Genomic DNA, 14503 nt, shown 5'->3' with positions numbered 1-14503 from the left:
GAAGATCTCCCTTTTCATTGCAACTATATTTATTTATGCACTTTACGAAATAGCAGTTATGCTTCAGGTTGATTTTCCACTCTTTATTATGTTTGAGCAGATGGACACTGAGCAACAGAAAGACTGTATTTTTGGCTATTTTTAATATAATTGTAACTACAATCTTTCTTATGGATACTCATGTTCTAGAGGGAAAATTTTTAATATAGTGTGATACAGTGAGCATTTAATTTATGTAAAATCCAGTATTGAATGGATGATTTTCTATTAGGGAGCACTATAAAAAGACTAGCAAGCAGTGTTTGTTAGATAAGTATGAGTGAAATAAAACCTGGCATGGAAAAGTGTGATGCGCCTCAGTTAGCAACTGCCTGTGCAGATTTTTCTATGACTACTGCTTGCAAGTATAAGTTATCCCTTATTTTAGCTAGTCTGGCCTACAGTAGCTTGCAAAATAGCCATGAGAATAAGAAATATGAACCTGGTCTACTGAAAGTTCTCTCTTCGTGTTTCACTAAGATTCACATTAGCAAAGTGCATGGGTCAATATATTTTCTGTTTATATATTAGGGTGTATTATATATTTGTAGCTACTTTTATATATGAATATATAGAGAGAGGCTACTATGATTTTCTAATGTGAAGACACTGTGAGTATTATCATGACAGAGAACATGTACTGCATTACTTACTGGAAGGTATCTTCTCTGACTTTGCTCAACTTTCTTGTTGAACTTTGTTTAAATCCATAGCCTGTATTTTCAATTACCACTATATAATTTTGGAAAGAGATAAATGGTAAGGGTAAGGAGGAGGAAAAACTTACTACAGTATTTAAACATCTGTATGTTATTTAAGAACCTGCAAGAACTGTCTGTATTAATGTAATTTTGTTCAGATTATGCTGGTAACTATAACTTCAATCCTTTCTTTAGGAGGTGATACGAGGATGGAAGGAGAAGCTGCATATTGCTTAAGTTTAGCATATCATTTTGCTGGAGAACAACAGACAGCATTATCAGTAAGTTTATTTTAAAGTTACTTTGGCTTTCCCAATGCCTTTCTCTGCCTCCTTGGCATCTTAGGCATTTCGGAGTGTGGAAAAGACTTGGAGAGACTTGGCTCATGGACCTTTTATAACTGTAGACAGGGATCCATGTGGCTTAAGCAATTATGGTTCCAATAAATTCCAGAACTGATGGAGTCTAGGCTTCCATGCTTGGATCTGTAGAAATAATATAAATTGACAATTCAGGTTATATGTGACTAGCTTTCCATTTCCTGTATTCATACATATATAAAACAGGTTTTATTTACTTAGGTTTTTGTATAAAACACCAGTTTTGCAAACTACTTTGATACAGCATATTTGTGAGCAACAATTAAAATATATCAATATTTGTCAGCAACAATTAAAATATATCAATTCACATGTTGAACTTTTCAGATCAGGAATTTAGAAGAAATATTAATTGCTTTTGGTATGAAAAGCTGTAATGCTGATGTAATCCCTTCTGTTGACACTTGAGTTCAAGTTCCTCTTCTCATATTTCCCTTGAGCATCTTATACATAAGAATTCTAAGACAATGAGAATTCTACGTGTGGAATTCTAGTCTGGAAGGAGGGTTCCTCTAGTTCATCATAGATCAGTGTGAGAAGAAAGATAAGCAGCAACTCGATTTGTCTGTGCCAGTCATCAGAGAAGTCGCAGTCCTCCATAATCCTCTTAAAAATGTTTTGTGGAAAATTAATTTGTTTGAATATGTTGTCCATGATTATTGCAAATAATCAGCTGGGTAATTACTACTTCTATTTCTGTTTGTTCCTTTAATTGCAGAATGACTTGGTATTTTATTAATGAACATGTTTTATAGAGGTCATTCTTTTGATAATTCGTTGTGGTGGTTTATTTTTCTCAGAAATAGACAAAAAGAAGTCACAGAGTGAATTCAGCATGGGTTTCAATATTGCTTACTTGGCTTCTGCAGTGTAGGAGGGATTCTAGATTTCTCTCTTGAAATATCCTCTTACATGCTTTTAATGTTTTGTGATATGATGACATGGTTTAACCCCAGCCAGCAACTAAGCACCACACAACTACTCACTCACTTCCCCCCCACCCAGTGGGATGGGGGAGAGAATCGGGAAAGAAAGTAAAACTTGTGGGTTGAAATAAGAACAATTTAATAGGACAGAAATAATAATAATAACAATAATAAACAATAATAAATTGAGATAATAATAATAATAAATTGACAATGATAATAATAATAAAAGAATTGGAATATACAAAACAAGTGATGCACATGTCATTGCTCACTGATCAATGCCCAGTTAGTTCCCGAGCAGCGATCTTCCCCAGGCCAACTCCTCCCAGTTTATATACTGGGCATGTTGTCACATGGTATGGAATATCCCTTTGGCCAGTTTGGGTCAGCTGCCCTGGCTGTGTCCCCTCCCAAATTCTTGTGCCCCTCCAGCCTTCTTGCTGGCTGGGCATGAGAAGCTGAAGAACCCTTGACTTAGTATACACACTACTTAGCAATAACTGAAGACATTGTTATCAGTGTTATCAAGATTTTTCTCATACTGAATCCAAAACATAACACTATACCAGCTACTAGAAAGAAAGTCAACTCTATCCCAGCCAAAACCAGGACATATGATTTTTCCAAAAGTTACTGACCATCTTTATACATAAGTCTTCAGTGCTGATAGACCTATCTTCTGTGTAAATCAACTGAACCCTGGGAAGTGGGAGCCCATTCTCACATCAGTTGCAGTCAAAGTCTGTAGCTGAATGTGAAAATATTTCAAAATTAAAAAGCTACATATAATTTTATAAAATTATATCTAATAGTTGCAACAGCAATGAGAAGAGGATATTTGATCTCTTCCAAGAATACAGTGTGACAGATTAGAGTAGGATTTTTTGTACTAAAGTTTGTCTGCATTGTTTTTTGACTGACAAGTGTGGTAGCATTCTTACCTGATCAACTTTTCTGTTAAGTTTCTGAGAGTCACAATAAGCTGTGTGAATGATGAAGAGCAGCAAGATAAACAAATGTGCTAAATAAAGAAGGCTGCATGCATATTTGATCTCTCCATCGCAGGAGAAATTAATTAACAAGACTGCACAGTTTTCATGGCATACAAAGGATAAAACTACCCTTGAAAGTGTCAAAAATATGAGATGTCCTGGCATTGTTTCCTCAGTATCCATTTTGCTTACATTTTATAGCTACTCCTTTCCCTTCATTGCTCCCCCATGCCTCCTGCCAAAAAGTTACAGCAATCATTTGGAAGTTCCATTCCTTTTTGTCACTGACAGAATTATTATTATTTTTGAGGAAGATTCTGAAACCTTGAATTTTGTAATGTACTCCTATTAATTTAAAGTTTATACATAATAGGTCGTGCCTATTGGTTTTAGTCTTACAAAAACACCTGACAGGTAAAGAAAGCAACGTGCATTTTGGTAAAAGAGAAAGTCTCTGTAGTACAAAACATAAATGATACATTATGTTAAGAGTATAAAATGTTATTTCAACAGTAATGAAAATTTTCAGTGTAAATAATATAATATTATGTTATATAGTGGCATTTCCAATAATATTACATAAGAAACCTATGAGGTACTCTCATTCAGAAAATATAGTGTGTGTTATGCGCCTAAGGAAAAGGGGTAACATTTTAGTTCCTTTTGTACTTAACAGTGATCAATATAGACAGCAGTAAAATATCAGTGGCTGACAGTACTGTTGAGCACAAGTTGTCTTCACTCTCCAATTAGAAATCATTGCCTAAAATTTACCCTTCTGTTCTCAGTTTAATGGTCTCTGTATCCAAGGGGAGCTCAGATGCTTACAGAGATGAAATCATTGCATCCTGTTCCCAGGGGACCACTGGTTATCATTACACATAACATGCAGACAATACTGCTAGGAGCCAGTTTGCCTCATGGTAATATGTAGTTCATCACCAGCTTCTGTAGCATGCTAAAGAGGTCTTGCCACACAGCTTGGGACTATTCGGGTGTAGACTCAGGGGTCTCAGCAGTTATTTTCCTGCTTTGCATCAGTTTTCATCTTCTTTATCCTTTTGTGCTGTGGTCCACCTCAGGCAGTCTCCTTCTAGGGGAATCTGAAAGGAGCAGCTGTTACAGACACCATTTCCTCCAATTGTTGCCACTCGGTTCCTTTCGCTCTTTAGCGTGCTACTCCCTCCCCCAACATGCACACACAGTAGCATGCATATAAACTTGTTTCTCTTTCATTCATGTCTTCTAGCAGAGTGGAGAAGCATATGTTCAAAATATTCATTATCTGATGCAGTAATTAAAGGTTGAAATGATTAAGCTGCAGCCTATTATATCAAAAATATGCAGTCACTTTGTATCGAATGGGCTAGTTTTGTTGGAGAAGGTTTTTTATTTGCTAGGCACTTGGTGTTTAATCTAACATAATTTGATTTGGTGTATAATCTGTATAAATTGGTTTAATTTTATTTGATATATATGATTAATTTCAGTGGACCTACTCAGATGTAAAAACATACGTGTGTGCAAGTTTAAAAGCCTGAGAACTAATTATGTTCAATAGCAGCGTGGTATGTTCGTAATATTTTTCATATCATCTGGTTTATAATCAAGCCTAATGGCTTTTCACAAAAGATGACACAAAATATTAATAGTTCACATTATAGACGTTTTATCTTAAACATTATAGATTTTGTCAGGGAGAGTTCTCCATCTAGGCTAATTTTATAGAAAAAGTTAATGTTTACTTGTTTTTCTTCAGACTCGTATAACAAGCTAAGTATTAAGTGAAACACTTCTGTGTCATTAGAAATCTTGCATAAGGTATTGTAATCTAATGCTTGCTGTGGGAATGTTTTGGTTTTTTTTTAAACTGGGCTTTCAAGAATGCTTCAAAGAGTTGGGCATCATGGATTTTTTTCTCTTGCAATTAGAGTTGCATCTCAAATCATCAGGAAAATTCCAGTCCTCATCCCTTGTCCGAGTGTTAGTTTTTTTCTAAGTATTCCTTTATTCTGGATATTGAATCCTGTGTTCCAGATATGTTACATATTTAAATAATAGAGGCAGTGTTCATGAGTACTGAGACTCGTGCCAAAATAAATGTGGTAATTTATGACATAATGCTATGTGCATGAATTGTCAGAATTACGATATACAAGCCACAGGCATAAAATTATCAAGAAAATTTATGAACTTACAAAGGCATCTTCACATTCAAAATGACCCTATTAAAGTAATGAGAGGTGATTTATGACCATAAAGTTAATTTCTGAAAAAGTCTGTGTCAAAACAACTGAAAATTTTGTCTCAACTCATGCAGCTAGAGAGAATATAAGTAAATGTGTCTAGGATGCAGATATTCTGAAGTTAGTATGTGTGGTATATTTCATCTAATTATAACTATTATACCTAATTATATAGATTGTGCCCATATATATGTACGAATTTGGTGAATCAAGGGGGACCTTAGCAAGTAAAAGAACTCCAAAAAGTAGACTGAATGTTACCCTCTTTTCTCCTAAACATTGTGAAAGGTAGTTGAGAAGAATGAGCGTCATTCCTTTGAGATTTGCTTACTATTCTAGTGCTTTGCTAGAAGGAAGAACTTCAAGACATGTTTCTGTCGATGGTGTCTGGGTAGACCACTGAGTTTAGGTTTAAGCTTTCATTACTGTTACTACAAAAGAAACACTTAAATGGAGATGCGCAAAACACATCAAAAGATACTACTCAATGGGAATTATTTCAAACCTCCTTCTTTTAAATCAGCCAGATTGTCCTTTATTCATCTGTAAGTGATATTTAGCCATTAGTAATGAAGTGTAACATTTTCAGCTTAGCAAATGGCGTCATGTGCTTGAAAAAACATTTTAGCATACCAGTTTAAGAAAAGGTCTCACCATTCCTGGAGGCTTCAGTTTTTTTCAAGAGACTTCTAAATTGTTCTTAGAACTGTACTTGTATAGAAATTCTGTATTTTTCATATCCAAGGAATAAAAAAACAGACAAAACTCTGAGTCATCTTTGAAGATAGACACCTCTGATTGGTCTTGACACTGACAATGGATTATGTAAAGAGAAAGATTTTCTTCTTGAAGGTCTAGAATTAGTGAGCGAATTCTGAAACTGATTAAATTTCATGTTTCTGAAAGGTCCCACTGCTTCCAGGCATTGGTGAAGATAGTACAAACAAAATTACGTGAGAACAATTAGTACTGGTAGTGAACTTTGCCCTGACAAAATATACTGACTCAAATACTGATGGAATTAAGAAATTGGAAGTTATTTGTGTTGAGAATCTTAAAGAAGACCTGAAACTTCAGGAAAGAGGTGAATGTCTGGTCATTCTATTAGGTTTTTATTGTTAATTTAGCACTTAATTCTTAAAGTGAAGGAAAGATCTAACTTTTTATTTGGATATGTAAGTTAACAGTCTCTTAGTGAAGGAAGGATTTCTTCTGTTGGTTTAATTTAGATAATCATTTTTCTATCTTAGCCAGTTTCTTGAAAACCTAAAAAAAAACAGGGAAAATGTTCTGAGTAGCCCTGAGATGTAATGATGCTATTTCCTTCAGTAGTTTTCTGTATACCACACAGATTCACACCTTGGTGATCTGGTGTCCACTACAATTGCCTTGGAACATGGTATCATTTTTCTTTTGCGTTTGTGATTCAAATTGCATTTTGCTTGGTTTATCAGAATCCCCTCAGTAAACTGGATTTTTGTCAAGATAAATATACCACAAGAATACCCTTTGTAAGAAAACACTCTTAAATGCAGTGCTGCTGCAGAATTACAGTAGTCATTATACAAAAATCATAAAGCATGAGAAACAAAAGTAATAAATATGTAAAAAAATCTATTACTTGACGACAAGCAAATCAGATTATCAGATTTCCATGTTTTCCCATAGCAACAATGAAAATAAATGCACTAGTAACTTCTTGGTATCAACCTTGCCCTTCAGGAGTCTCACATTCCATAAGACTAGCTACTGAAACACCATAAATGAGTGGACTTCCATCTCATCCATTACGATTTTAAATTTAATCATTCATACATCCCAAAAGAGCAAGACAACTGCAGTGAGCTGCAGATTTGACTGCATGTTCCATTAGAAAAATCTATAGCACCTTTTCAGAATTGTAGGACTATCTGACCACTGGTGTTCTCAGGAATCTGAATACGAGTTGGTGACAAAAAGTTTAAAACCCCAATTTTGGGGGCTATGCGTGGAGGGCATTGTTTTGTTTGCATGTTTGTTTTTAATTCCCAAACAGTATGAAAGTTGCTGGGTTTATATATATATATAAGGTTTATGTAGCCTTACTTAAAATACATATATATTAAACATCCTGAATTTAGAAGTCATGCCATTTAACATATCAAATGTGTTTTCCCAAACTTCAAACTCTATTTTTTGGTAAGATTTTGAGTCAGGATATCTATTACAAAATGAAAAGTTTTATTATTACCTTATACACACATGCACTTGCACATACACACACACTCTCTCTATAAGTTTGCAAAAGAACTGGAGGGGGCTGTAGTGCAACATTAATAAGAATTTTTATGTGCTTCTGCATTAATAATAACAATAGATATCTTAAGATCAAGAGAATTCTTTATACGACTCTGAATCTTTTCCATGAAATTGTTGCTAGCTGTTATGTATGAATGCAAAAGAAGCAAATTGTCCCTTACTGGAGGTTTGCTTAGCTCTAATATGTTGAAACATTGAGGGCAAAGCCATAAAAACTCCTTAAACTGCTCTGCAAGGGAATAAAAATATCCTTGCATCTATTTTTTACCAAGGCATGGAGGGCAGAGCAGTTGGCAATCATGGAGCCTTCATCTGGTCCTACTTTTTTGATATAGCTGATGGGATGGAACAACCTCTGCTACTCTCTGTGTATTCTCTGCTAGGTGTGGCCAGTGGAGATGGCTCTTCCTTATACTTTCCCAGGCAAAGTCGGAGCCAGATTGTGACCACAGCTATACAGTGACCATCTGGGATATAAGGTTATAATTAGTCCACTTGCCCTGACTGAGGTTTCTAAAGCTCTAACAACTGTCTTCTGCCAGTTAAAAGATGTGAATTAGGCAGACATTTTCTACTTACTGTATTGAAACTATTTTTAGAGTAGCTAATAAAATATACTTTCCTTTTTTTTAAATAACTGCTGATATACAAATTGCCACTCATTTCATTCCTATAGGCTAGGAACAAAAAAGACAAAGCGGTATAGCTGTTATGTTATAGAGGTTATTTAACTTTATACATATATATACATATACTTTAGAATATATTGGATTTCTAGCTTAGGAGTGCTAAACCTTGGAACCTAAATGCTGTATATAAGTGAGGGAAAGAGATAGTTACAGCATGTCTAAGTTTGTAGCTTATATTATCTGAGAAACAATAGCATGAAAGATCTTAAGAACTGTCAGTAGTATGTCTGTTAGTGAAACTGCACGTATTATAGCCAGGGCTGTAGCAAATGGCTGAAAAACTACATAAGAAATTTTCTAATCCTGTTAGATAATATACTTACGGAAGTCAGACTTTTTATGTGTTTTGAGAAATGAAACATTTGTACCCACGCTGTACAAACTCAGGAATTTCAGTACTTAAATGAAAATATATTCATTATCTAGGAGGTGTTGTTTTCCGTTGTATAGTTTAGTTCAAATGAACAGGCTTTAAAAAAAATTCTCTAAAGTAAGGCTTTTAAAATTAGATTGGTTTCTCAAATTGGTATGGTTCAAGCTACAGCAATTTACTTATTAAATATGTGTTTAAATTTCAGTAGTTATTCCCATTGACTTCAAGGGGACAACTCATATATTCAGGTGTAAACAAATGCTTAACAACTTTGCTTGATCAGAACCATCGATGGCTGGATTGGAGAATAGGAGGTCTTGATTCAGGCATCAGATCTTAAGGAATTTAAAATTTATCCTTTGATAGATAAATAACCTGGGAAGTTAAAACACTGAAGCGTGCCAGTATAAAACCTAGAGCTTGCTGCTTCATTGCTAGGAGCAATTTGTTTTGCTGTTTTGCTTTCAGCTTATGTATTATTTCAGAGCTGATCAAAAGAATTGGTAGCAAAGTGTGAAATAAATTGTACTTCTAAATAAATCGATTTAACATTCCTTGGTGCTTTAAGTGATTTTAGTAATATTAATATTTAAAATATTTCTGTCTGAAATCTTTTTATGACTACATATAGCAATAATGGCCACCATTTCATTCTGCTGTTTTTCATATTAGAATATTACACAGTAAACATTGTAAAAATACTATCTTTTAGCACTGAAATGGATGCAAAAGATTTCAAGTGTCTATTTGCATGTAAATGACTCAAGTTTTATTCAGTCAATAAAAACAGTCTATTAATCCTTTTACTACATTTCTTACATGGGTTAAAACTTAAAGAATATAAGGTTTTCAGCTGAATGAGAACTTTTCCTTAACTTCCTTATAGGTATGCAGAAAAATAATGGGATTTAACTGACTTAACATTTTTTTTTATACCTTACTAGTTTATCCCTGCAGTTTTTTCTATTGTGTTATGCAAATTTAAGGGTTGGTTTGCTTTTAGCTAGGAAAACTTTGTGTAATTAAAAATGTCTGTTCATGGGTGGACTAAAGATATTAATAAGCATGATGCAGAGTATTTATAGGTGCTTTGTCTAAGAAGTAATGGGCATTTAAGCATGCACATGCATATAGTATGATATTAATGTCTTAGGAGGCTACAGCAATCTGACAGCCAGGTACATTCATGTAGACACAACAGTGTGATAAAAGCAGTCCAGACATCTGGATCACAGTGCTGCTATACAAAAACATTTCTGAACAATTCACGTTATTGCACTTACCCAAATTTCCAGTCCCGTCCACCCCTTTCTCCTTGTTTCTTTCTCCGCCTCTGCCTTTGTCTTTTATGTACTTGCGGAATCTCATTTTTCCTTTACAAGTCACCTCCATCTGCTTATGTGTCAGAGTGGCCCTCGTGCCACACATCACATTGAGGAATTCTCAAGATGAAGGGCTGTATTCACATCACTACTTCTGTCTCAGCACTGTTTCATGCTTGTCACTGCTCAGCACTCAGCGCCACACTGCCTTGTTTTGTCAATAACCATTTATTTGTTGCTGGAATAGTAGCAACCATTACATCTGACCTCCCTGTTTCATCAATTATGGATAGATTATTGGATGTGAACATCTGCAAAAGCTTGCTGTTGAACTTACCTCCTGGCTGGGATTAGATAAAGTATTAAACTGTTGTTTATTGTCAGGCCAAAACTCTACTGGGAAGCCAGGGAATTCCAAGACTAGCAGACTCCCATCAGCAAGCACCAAAAATTGTTTAGTATTGCCACTGTTTCCCATAAGATCGTAGCCATTTATTATTTACACTTATTACTAGTTGTTATAACATACTTGATAAAAGCTCTTGGCAGGCACAGTGTTTCCAGCTATTGTCACATCTGTCAGGATGGAAAGGATACATAAACTGTTTTTTCCTCTTATATTGCTGTTAAAGGGTAACAGATGAAGCTTCTTCACTCCAGACTGTTAAGCCATGCTTTATTTTGAAGAAATATGTCAACAATGGCTGGTTTGGAAAACATTACATTCCCGTACTAAATAAAGATTGCAACAACCTTTACTAGAGTAATGCCTCTTGCCAGTAAAGGTTTTAAATTGTACAGTAATAACAAACTGAAATACCTGGTTTTGATGTTTGCATAGGGTTTTTCTCTGAAGAACCTGGCTGATTTTTTTTTTTATTTTTTTTATTTAATAAAACCCTTTATGAGGTATAGTAAATAATAAAATGATGCCTGCATTCCTACAAAGTTGTAGGTGTAGAGAATCCGAATTAATATAATTGTTAGTGGCGCAGAAGGACAGAATTAAGAACAGTAATACAGAAGAAATAAGAAGGATGGGAACAAAAGTTAACATTTATTCAATCATCTGTACATTCCTCTCTTTTAAGTTTCCTGTGCAGCGAAATGAAGCATACAGGGTGAACTCCTGACCTCGTGGAAGCCAACAAAAGTTTGAAATGACTCTTGGGAAAGGAACTTTTTCAATTAGTTTCTTGTATTTACATATCATCCATTCAGAACCAAAGCAAAACGTACATACTCTGAATATTATGCAAAGCATACATGTAAGACTTGATACAGGCAAAGAACCCTAGGTCTTATCTTGATAGACTGTTAAGGAATGAGTGAAATGTTTGTCTTCCCTTCTCTAATCCTTCAAACAGATGCAGACACGAGTAACCTGAAGCATATATTGCCATGCGAGTATATAGACCATCAAGGTAAACATTGCACTTGGTAGCCAAGTGTAACAGGGGAGGGAAGAGTGTGGACTGGATGGAGCATTTACCCCTCGGGGAGTGTGTCAGGCAAGCAACACCTTAGTGATAGCCATGTCCTAGCAAGAGCCTGTGGAAGGTCTTGAACAAGGGTGCTCCACTTTGGTGTTTGACTTGGCCAGACTTCTGGTCATCCATCCCCATCCCCCTGTCCCTGATTCCCTTGCTCCAAGATGCGTGCTTATGCTATGCATTATCCAAATACCCACATTAAAGTCCCTGGCAGAGCAGTTCTGGAGCAGACCAGATTGGCCAATTCCAGACAAATTCTTTCTGTCTCTGTAGGAACAGTGATGAAGTTTGTACGTTTCTGGTTTAATTCTTTTCCATTTATTTATCAAAACAGTGCAGTCCAGTGTAATTTGATGTGGCTAAGGGCAAGGAGTTAGCATTCACACTTACAGAATTTGAGTTGGTGAATTTGAGTTGTAGGAAAAGAGGGAGAACTAACAGTTCTGGCAAATTGGGGACTACGCCCTCTTTCCTCTGTGTGGCACCCAGTTTCTGTATCCCTTAGTTGTGAGCATGCACACAGAATGCTGTACTGCTTCTTCCCTCAATGCTCGCTATGCCTGAGTACACTTAGCGTTTAACAAGGTGCGGCCTGCCATTCAGTTGATATTGGTGTATTATTTTCCTGGGATCAATGAGCTCTGCTCATTGTAATCAATACCTTACACGAACAATACAATTTTCTTATTGCTGTCCAACCTCTCTCATGCAGTTTTGGCCAAAATAAGAATACGTCTGGCTTTGTATTGTGAAACTTTTCTTTGACCTTACTCAAGATGGCCACAGGCATGTAACCACTCAAATTATGGTAATAAAGAGTGCACTCTTTAGGCATTTTTAAATACACATTTCTTGGGGAGCTATGGGAGAGAGTTTACTGAACTGCAAAATGCCTATGCATACAGTTCTATTGTCTTCTATTTTCACTGACTGTATGGAAGTGAGTATTTAGTGACTGTGAGAGCTATGTGTTTTTTCTGAAAGTATTTAAGAAGTACTAAGTGGTGTCAGGCCAGTAGTCTCACTTGATTGCATTGTCTGTCTACCAACACCTATTGTTGGCTCCAGAAAAATATTGTCAGATGCTGCTAGCCAGGCTGGGCCTTAGCCTGTTACTGCAGCGCCTGTCAGAAATCATTAGCTAGTGATCTCTTTGACTAATGTTCCAGTTGATTGTCTGATTCATGTTCAAGATCTGTAAATGAGGCAGAAGCATCTTTACTGCTCAACCAGCTGTGAAATGGCTAAACGCAGCTAGATTTTCAGAAATCAAAATAAATGTATTTCCAATAAAGTTTGACAACAATATCAAGTGCAAAGCTGAGAGCAGAACTATGTTTTTGTGTTTTTTAAAGTTACAGTATTATAAATCAATATTATACCATCATGGTTTTTGTCAGAGTAATGTGTTTTACCAAAATAATGAAATACTACTAGTAGCATTAATCTTGTGTTGAGTTGGATAGACATTCTTTATTCAACATAAATTCATACCTTCGATTTTTACTCTTTTTTCCATTATCCCCAGATGTATCAATGTTTAGCAAAGCCTATGTCCTTTTGTCTGAGTCCTCAGTGTATGCCAATGAGGTGGGCGCATGTTTTCATGTAGGTGTAAAAGAAGTACAGGTGTGACAACAATAAAAAATAAAGGGTGGGATTTTGGAGAGAGGGGGTCTTTGGGGACGAGCTGGTGTGTCTGTTTTATATTAATGGAATAATCCCAGGAGGGTCACATTGGCATAATGCTGAGATAACTGAGAAGCAAATCTGGGCTGAGATCTGACTAATATTTTTCTTGGCAAAGGAGGTAAACATGAAATTCCCCACTATCTAGAGAATTAGTGTGAGAGCTATACCACAAATAGGCTCTAGTTTGAGTAACAGGGCTTGTTACTTTACTTTATTTTTACACTGTAACTAAGCGTAGCCACAATAGACTTATGAAGACTCAGGATGAGTTGATTTTGTAAATAAATGCTCCTATAGTAGCTATCCTCCTTCCAGGTGCACCTGCATCCAGCTTTTAGTGCTAAGCAAGAAAACAAGGGAAATTGTACAATGCATCCTGATCTTTTTTTATTTCTATTTTGGAGCCATAAAAACTACTACTTTTTCCCCCACCACCACATACACCAAAATAATGGTGGATGGCATGTGAGACAGTTCTCTGTAACGTGGAAGACGAAGTTGAAGTCTTCACCCTGTCACCTTCCCACATCCTGCATGAATGAGAACAAGTGATTGAAACCCACTTTTCATTTCTGCATTAGGCTTTGACTTTCATTTTATTTGGGTTTTTAACAGTACGTCCACTGCAGACCCACAGAAGTAGGAAGTCTGAGACAGTCCGTGTGCTTGGTCACATAGAGCTAAAAACTAATTCGTGACCAGAATCAGTGCAATTTTTATAATTTTTGTTTTGTTAAACTTACCTTATATTTTCTTTTTAGAGGTAGAAAGAACTGTACGTTATTCTACTCTGTTCAACTGCGTATACAATGATCTTTTTCCACTAGTTGTCGGGAGCATCAAACTCTCTTTGAAACACTATGGAAATCTTATAATAGAGCCTAGCACGATCAGGATAAATCTATTGCAGCAGCTTCCTTCCTCAGAACTCTTTGTATATAGCAAATTTTTTTTTTAAAAAGGCAACAACAAAACCAGACATTTTACCCCTTCAGTAACTCTAAATCTCTGAAAACTTTGTCTGAGTTTTGAGAAGGAAATACAGCCAGATTTGTATAATACCCAAACCCACTCTTTTTAATGTACTTTACCAGTATAGATTCTTATGTAGTTGTATTGAGTATCTCTTTACACAATGTTATATATTTCTATTTACATTTCCTTAACATGAAGAAAATTACCAAGATGACATTTTATTGCACAATATTTACCACAGAATACTAAAGCAGAAGCATGTTACTTTAACAAGAAGACTTTTGTTCTGTTATCTAAAACAATTTTTCCATCCTTTTTGTCTGTGTAGCAATATCTGTATTCTCTAAGACTACAAAGCAGCAAAACTGCACATT

The 14503-nt window shown here is 35.6% G+C and overlaps 1 protein-coding gene across 1 annotated transcript in view; it reads left to right on the top strand.

Moving 5' to 3' along the window:
• The window catches only part of TTC29 (tetratricopeptide repeat domain 29), a 90157-nt gene that overhangs the window by 57340 nt on the left and 18314 nt on the right, over positions 1 to 14503 (top strand). The window contains exon 7 of the mRNA XM_010576351.1: positions 936 to 1021. Coding sequence (XP_010574653.1) covers positions 936 to 1021 — 86 coding nt within the window. The remainder of the gene's footprint in view (positions 1 to 935; positions 1022 to 14503) is intronic.

This window comes from Haliaeetus leucocephalus, unplaced genomic scaffold (assembly GCF_000737465.1).
Source record: "Haliaeetus leucocephalus isolate CR32 unplaced genomic scaffold, Haliaeetus_leucocephalus-4.0 Scaffold21, whole genome shotgun sequence".
NCBI lineage: Eukaryota > Metazoa > Chordata > Aves > Accipitriformes > Accipitridae > Haliaeetus > Haliaeetus leucocephalus.
Note: the sequence above shows the minus strand (reverse complement) of the source record. Positions and strands in the feature narration are given on the sequence as shown.